Source organism: Adiantum capillus-veneris, chromosome 26 (assembly GCF_014529385.1).
Source record: "Adiantum capillus-veneris isolate H3 chromosome 26, ASM1452938v2, whole genome shotgun sequence".
Taxonomy (NCBI): domain Eukaryota; kingdom Viridiplantae; phylum Streptophyta; class Polypodiopsida; order Polypodiales; family Pteridaceae; genus Adiantum; species Adiantum capillus-veneris.
Window position 1 is genome coordinate 104198704 of NC_140956.1, and position 9351 is coordinate 104208054.

Here is a 9351-nt window from a genome sequence, read left to right on the forward strand (position 1 = left end):
TGAGTGACACACCATTGTCATCTTTGAGCTTACTAGTTTAAGCTAGTTGCGTGCTTGGGGCCATCTGTGGTGGCTGGCTGGCACACAGTGTTAGGCAAGTCCCTTGCTTTGACAAGTGCAACAGGCGCGCACAAAATGCAGCTAAGCCATGCTACTGCTAGAGCCTGTTGGCTGCTTTGTGTGCGAGCACATACGGAAAAAAAAAAGAAAAAAAAACCTTTGTCGGCCCTCCTCCCCTTCATAACCCGTCCTTGCTACTAGGCTTCTTTGTCCCCTACCTGCCTCCTCCCTCGTACCACGGGTCGCATGTTGCTTGTCTCATATCTTGAGCTCACATCCCATTAGCCTTTTGTTTTGGGTATCTGCAAAGATACCCTCTGGTTGAACCCTAAAAAAGAGGATATCCACCTACTTACTATAATGTGGTAGAACCTATAAAAGTTTTCTTTTCTTTTTTTTGCCATTCTCACAATTCTAAGTGGTAGAGTTGACTTACCTCAAAAATGATGTACAATAAGCCTCAAGAACCATATGTGCTTGGAGGAGTCAAAAGATACAAAAGGGCAAAGACCTTTGCCTTTTCGTAGACACTTATAAAGTTCTGATTCAAGATGAGTTTTGACTGGTAGCTGATAGCCCACAGTTAATATTATCTGAGTATCTAATGTTGAAGAGTTTTTGCTTGCACTCATCAAAGTCTTTATTTCTTACAACAAAGAGAATTCATTCCCTGCTTTGTTGTACGATATGCATCAATGTGTTGCCCTGTAGATGCACACGGATAAGATTATGTTACTATTAACAAATACCTCTCTCTCTCTCTCTCTCTCTCTCTCTCTCTCTCTCTCTCTCTCTTCTGTAACACCTGTCAAACTAATAAGTAGATCTCAAATGAGTTCATTGAGGGACCCAAGTTGTGTGGGGGGGAGATAGCATTGACCCCAATCCTCACTTCTCCCCTCTTTGCCTCTCATCCCCTCACTCATGTGCATGCATAGCACTCCACTGGAGGATGAGCAAGTCTCCTCTTTGTGCTCTCTTTCACTTTCTAGTTTGATTGGCAATGCATGGCATCCAATTTTCAAGGTATACATGGTTAGTTGCTCGTACAAATGGTATTTTTTGTATTTTGCAAGGTCACTACGCTTTGGGCTACAACATGCTAAGCTTATATGAGCTAATTGTTGATGTTCCTATGTAGATGGAGACTGCCCAAAGTGAATAAGCTCGCAAGCTGCATCTACTCATCTCTACCACAAACATCATCACCACATAAGATTTTATTTTCTCTCACCAATGTAATGTTTAAGGTGGATTGAAAATACTAGATCATTATGTAAATCTTTGTTTTTATAAAAATAGAGCCTCGTCATTATCTTGCAAAAGGATTCTTTCATAAAGAATCTATGTTAAAGAATACGGATTCCAAGTCGAGGGCGATTTAGGTTGTTAGATTAAATTAGTGAACTAGGGTTGACCTAGGGTGAACCAAGACATCCTAGTTCACCCCTTGTTCATCCTCGGTTTATCTCTACTTCACACACTTGATCCAATGGCACAAATCATCCTCAATTCATGACACTTATTCTCAACCATATATCCTTCCTAACCTAGGGTGAACCAAGACAACCCCTTGTTCATCCTCGGTTTATCTCTGCTTCACACACTTGATCCAATGGCACAAATCATCCTCAATTCACGACACTTATTCTCAACCATATATCCTTACTAAACCACCCGATATCATTGGAGACGTGACACATAGTCTATCATTTGGAGGGTGACTAGACGCCGAAATCCCTTCTTGATCAAATTCATAAATAATCTTGGAGTTAACTTGACAACAAGAATTGGCCATAATAGGCTATTTCTTGCTCAACCATAGTATGCATGAGTTGCTAAACATGAATCAAAAACCACTAGTGGACACGATTGCGTCATAACAACTAGCCCAATTTGAGTCAAAAAAGGCATTTGAATATGGCAACAATGATCCTTCTCAAGACAAAACAACCCAAGATGCATAGTGCATTTCAAGTAGACGACCATCTGCTTACCGATAGCTAATTCTTACACTTTGAGCCATGCACAAATCTGCTCATTTGTGAGACTACAAAGAAAATATTTAGCCTTGTAATGCACACATTAATAGGGCAACATGTACTTTTTTGTTGAGAATGACTCCCACAGTGTGAATATAGCATGTATATAAAGGTATCATTAATAATCACTTAAATGCACATGAGATAGAGAACTCAACTGAATCGCGAGCTTGGAACTCCACCTCTTTGATTAAACATGTGAACATTATAGAGGGGGGGGGGGGAGGGGGGGGGGACAACCAAAGTGTAAATATAGCATGTACATAGGGGCATCAATACTGATCCATGCACAAGATATACATAACTTCAATCTATATAGTCAATGACATTGAGTTTAGTATATACGAGCTCACCATCTGCCACATGTCCCTCTCTCTCTGTCCCATTTAGAGGATGAGTCGCTCACTCATCTAAAATTAATGAACGGTAAACTCAACAATGCATCGTATTTACAGCAAGCTGTGAACAGCATATCAACAACACTAAGAACAATGATCAAAGTACATAAAGTGCATACCTTACATACAATGTGCTCTCACTTGGATTATTTAAACCATGTGAAGTCGACTCTACAGGATCAGCCACGACACTAACACATAGCAGTAAAGAGGGGGGGGTAAGGGGACCGACGGCCCAGAAGTTCAAGCACGAAGGCCGGGGCAGATTGAACCCAGACAACTCGAAAATCGAGGCAAGATTCAACCCACACGGTGCAAAAAATGGACCCCCCATCACCCAATTTTGAACCTAGGACCTCGCAGCCTGGTTTTGTGGCACGTGGGTTAGCCATCTCATCCGCGCGCACATGTTGTACCCCTGCCCAATTTTTTCCACCCTCTTAACATCTTTGATAACTACCAATGATGTGCATTCCAACCATCATGAGCTAGCAACACACACAAAAGCCACATACGGTAGCCATATGACAAAAAGGAAGCAGAGCTTGTATTAAAATCAATGCCCTTCTCTTGAAAATAGCCTTCTGCAAACTCCTAAACTTGAAATGATGAAGGCAAGTTGGTCAGGTTAAGTTTAAGCTGGAGAGCTCCATTAATACCAATGATCTTTCCGTATGCAGAATCTTCTCAAAAGCACCAAACACTAATTGCAACAACCAACCAGTTTTTCAAATTTTGTGCATCTTCAAAAGGGAGAGGCTCTTCCTCATCACACTTAAACATATTCAAGACATCACCGGTCTCGATATCTGAAAGTAGGTGCATGCAATTCCAGAGAGAGAGAGAGAGAGAGAGAGAGTAAAGAAAATGTTCAGACATCAAGGCAGACAAATTTGTGAATCCTCCACTCAAGTGCATGTGGTGCATGTGCAATGGATGCACGCACCATGTTGAACAGCAAATTGACCTGTCATGAATGCAAGCATTATCTCAAAGTTAGTCACAAACATATTCATTGAAATTATTTACTCCTATACCATAGCCCACTTGAATGTATTGCCTTGATCCTTTAAAAGCAACACTTCAGAAAAAAACCACTTGCATAAAATGCCTAAACAAGATAGATGGCATACAGAAGTAACAAAAGAGTGGAGATAAGACCGAAATTAGCCAGTTGTGTTTCATCTTCTTTAGCTCCAAATTAATCCCATCTGTTCTTAATTCTTCCATATGATGTTAAACAGCCATCTGCCAGGATAGCATCAGTAGAATCCGAGTACAGAGAAACTTCCTTTGCTTCACAAGCTCCGCTCCCAATGGAACCAATCGTGGAAACAAGCCTCACCATCAGCAGATTCTGCACAAGGAAGATGCAACAGACCACCGAGCAAAAACCCAAAGGCCATCAATCAAAGAACCTAGCAATCAAAATGCAGACATGCTAGTGCTGAAACTGACATTATTTAATGACCTGCACATCAATACCTCCTCTGTGCATATAGACCCATAAAAAATGCCTTGTACAGGCACATATATACTAAAAACAATGAAAAAGTCTTCACGTTTTTTCCCAAGCACTCAACAACCTGCATTCCTTCCTTTTGTTACTTCAGGGCTGCATATACAACAGATTTTAATCTGCTCGGCATATTATGATGTTATCATATGACGTAGATAAATCCTGCTCATTGATGTAATTATCTACTCAGCAGACCACAAGAGCTCAAAAGCAACAGTAATTGAACTGGAGAGGCAAATCAACGTCCAGAAAGAGAAATCCAAACACAAGCATGAGTTGCAATGTAATTCCTGTTCAAACCAGCAGCGCAAAATCCAATGGTACAAATACTTTCAAAATAAACACCATATACAAATGTGTCTTGGTGTTTCCATACCCAAGGACTCCGACCAGCCAACCATGGCATTGCCCTAATTTTTTGGGCAGCCTATGGTGTCGTGCTTTGTTAAGGCAGCACATTGCATCTCCAAATAATCCCCCAAAAGCAAATAACCCAATTGGGTCCTTCATATCTGGCCACCGAATCTACAGAGCAATCTAGCTCTGAACCTACAATTTCCCATAAATTAACCAATGCGTGCATGCATGTAAGAAGAGAGCACAAAAGGCTTGACCTTCTTCTCCAATCGACCAAGCACGCAAAGTTATTGCAAAAACATGAGGGAAACCTGCAAAAGTCTCAACAAAAAAGTGGACTTTATATATACCTTTATTGCATCACCTTCAAAGGCACAAAGCTCGGCTGAAATGCAAGGGGCCGCAAGCCCAAAGAATACTTCCTGCCTGGAGGGAAATCAACCCACTGCCAGGACTGATCGTGTAAATCATACACAGCAATAGGTTCGTCGTAGTAGTTGAAAAATACAAAGCCCCCTGCGACGGCGGCACTTGAAAATGCATTAAGCTTTTCCTCAGCCAGTTTATCCAATAGCACCCAGAGAAGTTTCCCAGTATCTTGCTTCTTAAGCTGCCATATCTCCATCACTTCGACGCCCCGTCTTTGTACAACGGCTGTCAATTTTCCTCTGTACTGCCCAAAACAATGAAATTTGGACCTTTCTCCAAATGTACCACACACTTCTGTGAACTGGTCCTCTAAATGCACAGCAAGCACTTTCAAATTTGAAAAATTCCTTGAATGAACCGCCAAATAGAGGGTTCCCCGCACAAGGGCGACTCCTCGAAGTTTAGAGAAGTCATCATCCAATATGTTGAATTTCTTGCTCCATGATTGAGTCCTAGAGTTGTATACTTCAATAAATGGGGATCTGCTTGAGAAGCGGTCGGACAGATCAACCCAGCCTGCAATGACAACCTTAAAGTCCAGAGTAAGTGGGTTAACATCAATGCATGTGACGCAAACCGAGCGTATGGAGAAACCCTTGAGCTCATGCCACTGCTTCGTGATCGGGTTGCATACATAGAAGGCTTCAACAAGGCGGCTGGCAAAGCTACTCTTAGAAAACAAGAGCAGGCCCCCTCCTGAAGCCTCTAGGATTACATGCTTGAGAGGGAAGAAGTGAAAGGGTATGGTACGCCATTTTCCTGAGCCATCAATGTAGAAAATGTCGAAATGGCGACTCAAAAAAGGGGGGCATGCGCCCACCTGATGCGGGGGGAGTTTGGGGAACTGTTTGTCAAATGGAAGCTGATTCCATCGCCTGCAAACTGCACGAAATCGCAAAACAGACGTGATGGGGAGCTTGGAGATGATGCGCTCGAGAAGCTCTGGAGGCATCATACCCCAAATCTCAGGGTCCAATGCATTGTTATCGTCTTCATCATTCTGTGTAGGATCAATCTGCGCGCTGCAAAGAAGAGGAATAGGAGCAGGAGAGGGAGAAGAAAACCATATTGCCTGTGTAATTAAGGAGCTTGCAGGAGGAGGGGGAGGCGATCCTGTTGAAATGGGCAATGTCGTTTGCAGAGAGGGAGAGCTTTCCACCTCCATAGCTAGCTTGGCGACAAAGAAAACAAGATGTGGGCGTCCCACATCTCGCCTCGCCCTTTAAAGCGCCCTTTTCTGGTTTAAGGAGACCGTCACGACCCACATTTCGTGCCTCTGTTAATCTCTGTCTCAACAAACGCTTTGTTGTCACCACCTTACCTCAATGTAACCTCATTTTTGGTCCTGGGGCTGTATTCCTTAAACCCTTAGCCAATGATAGAAGTCCTCTCGCACACGTATGGTGTCATGCTAAGACATTGCCCAGCCCCCTTGGTTTAAAGCTTCCTTGAGTATGAGCTACACATTTTGGAAATGAAAAGAGAGGAGAATCCAATCATATTCTCTCTCTAGCATTCTATACATAAAAACAAAAATAAAGACGAGAATTGCTCGATGTGCATGAAGAGCTCTCTCTCTCTCTCTCTCTCTCTCTCTCTCTCTCTCTCTCTCTCTCTCCACACGTGTGTGTCGGATCACATGCAAAGTTGATAGGGAGCCTTGTAGGGGTGTTGCACGCTTGAGGACTGCAGGTTGAGCTTGTGGAGCGCTGGAGGCAAGGTGCTACTTCCCCTTAGCACGATCAAGACTTGCTGAGGAGAAAGTATGGCGCGCGCGCGCGAGAGAGAGAGAGAGAGAGAGAGAGAGAGAGAGAGAGAGAGAGAAAGAGAACATGTGATCAAGGACCTCTTGTGCACCTACACCATAGAAGAGAGAGAGAGAGAGAGACGGGAGGGAATCTTCTCACAAATTGAAAGGGTTTTTTTCTTTTCCTAATATGCCCATGAAGTCATGACATCTTGTAAAAAGGCTTGTATGTGTGTCTGATGAGCCAAGGTTGTTCTAGCCGCATACAAGTTAACCAAGAAGTTCAAGGCATCCTCCTCTGCTAATTGAGTTGTAGAGTATAACATCTCCCATTTGCAAGCGTGAAAGTGCTTATTAGTCTAATTATAGCAGCTCTCAAGATGAGAAAGTCTCTATATGGCAACCTTACTTGTTGCCCATTCCCTTAGTGGATCAATAATGGCCTCAAGCGAGCCATGAAGATTAACAAGGTGGTCATTTTAGATCCCTCAAAATGAAGATGGAAGTCATAAGCATACTCATTTCGAAGGACCATCAAACAAGCATTGACATATGCACATATTGCACCCAAAGCAATGCTAAGGTGTCTACCTCTAGGCACAATCTATACAAGTGTTGTGGTGGCACCTCAACACCATGACATTGGTGTCAACATGCATACACCACAGCATATGTCATCTGGCATACGCAATGCTAATTTTTGTTTAGAAAAATAAATTTCATGCACACCATATAGAACATAATCATGTAAATACACAAATAAACTGAGAAATTCATTTTTTCAATTTTTATTGACTCATTGGATGAACTCAACCTTCATGTGAGGTATCCTACACAAAGGGCTACAAGGATTAAAGCCTCAGTGGATCCCCCCATCTCAACCTTTGCGTGAGGTATCCTACACCAAGGGCTACAAGAATTAAGGCCCCACTGGATCCTACTATCTCAAGCATGGACCAATACTTGGCTAGGAAAGCAACCATCAAAAGTCATTCTTGGTTGCCTTTTCTTTTTGGACATTTTTTACTATTATATGTGATTCTTGGACTTTCAAACTACACTAAATGTAAAATTCTCAAAAAAAATCAAAGTATAAAATGGTGTATTGGGTACTCTATGCAAATAAATATTCTATCCTCATATGAATTGTCTCTTTGATTGTTATTTTTGCTACCAATCTCGCATAAAGTCTATCATATGTTTCAAATTGTTTACTTATGGAATGAGTTGGTCACTTGTATTCGAGGCTTAGAACTTTAGAGTTCGATGTCAGACATCAAATTAGATGGAATGAACACAATCAGACTTCAGAAGGCTAGATAAGAAAATCAAACGGCTAAACTGAACTGAAAGAGTAGAATTAGATGATAAGAATTGAAACAATTGAAAACTAGATATTTAAATTGTTGAGTTCAGACCAATTAATGTTGCACCAAGTGTTGGATTACAAAATAGTACAAGAGTTCCACTTACTCATGCATGATACTATATAGCTCTGCCAAAGTCCAACTGACCATCCATAGCTAGATAACAAACGAACCCAAGATGTGAAAGTAGCGGGTCCTACTTATTGATGCCGCACTAGGTTCTGATTGAATTTATGATTGTACAGTGACTAACTAGTAACCACTAAAACTATTGGTAAATCCGCTATGTAGAAGTGGCTTCCAAGGCCAAGTTCCCACTATCTATATTCACCTCCCTTTTCTTGAATTTTGGCATGTTTTCAAAATTTTGAGACCACTGGTTTGGTTTTGTTGTTTGCACTTAGCCCTTCGTTTATCTGGAGCCTTCTTTAGTTGGCCTTTGGTATAAGCTCTACGGTGGCGACTGAAGAGCTCCAGGCATGACTTTACCTTGAGGGGCATTGGAGGCAATATTCTCCTTCTAAATGAGTCTATATATGGCCTTTTGCTCTAGTTTCTCCCTTCTCTTAGTGAGCATCTCAACTTCATAGGGCATAAGAGAATGACAAGGCTTCGTATCAAGATCATATAGTTATTTCTTGCCTCTAGTGAGTCGTACTCTTGTGAACTTATGATAGATGGATCTAGTGTATCCATCCCATTGAGTTTGGCTGATTGGCGTTGAACATGGCTTTGAATAAGGCCTCATGCATTTCTCTAAATTGGAGGTCAAACTTGGCTTTACTCGCAAGTTCCTGTTTAGGAATCTTGGATGCCTCCACTAACAATTGTAGCAGCTCATTTGTGTACTTTATCAGAAGACTAATCTAGGCTCTCCAGTGGTTCATCATGCCTCAAAAGTTAATCAGATTGCCATTAAAATCTGATATTGTGCTCTTTTGCTCCGTATCATTCAACGTTGACTTCTAGGCAACCCATAGTGTCTTGCTTTGTTCATATTATTTGTTGACTGCGGAGCACGGGAAAGTTAAACCATTTTTGTATTATTTAAAAGATCATTTTGGTGGGAATGAGCCTCTAAAGAGGAATGTATATAAGCCAAAGTTTTGTAACCCTAGGAGACCTTTAATTAATCATTTTCATTACGTTTACTGTATGCCGTGACTGCGTGACTGAGAGAGAGAGAGAGAGAGAGAGAGGTCTTATCTCTTCATAATGCGAAGGCAACACCACCAGTGAGTTAGCAACGGTGAGGGCTACACATCATTGCCAAGCTTACGAGTTTTCGGTTCCGTCATGAGGCAAGCTCCCACGAGATTCTGAGTGAGTTATCTTGCAAAACGTGTGTCTATTTTGGTAGTTCTTCATATCAGTATGTTCGCATTGAGAAGAGCTACACATTAAGATCCTATATGTCGAGAATTGGTGACCT

General features: G+C 41.8%; 1 protein-coding gene across 1 annotated transcript; it reads right to left on the reverse strand.

Moving 5' to 3' along the window:
- Positions 1-3393: 3393 nt before the first annotated feature.
- Positions 3394-6117, reverse strand: LOC147423932 (F-box protein At3g08750-like). Its single transcript, XM_086502014.1, has 5 exons — positions 4900-6117; positions 4727-4798; positions 3803-3857; positions 3634-3711; positions 3394-3467 (listed from the first exon to the last, which is right to left on the reverse strand). The coding sequence occupies exons 1-5, from the start codon at positions 5968-5970 to the stop codon at positions 3409-3411; spliced, it is 1335 nt and encodes a 444-aa protein (XP_086358140.1). The 5' UTR covers positions 5971-6117; the 3' UTR covers positions 3394-3408.
- Positions 6118-9351: the final 3234 nt, after the last annotated feature.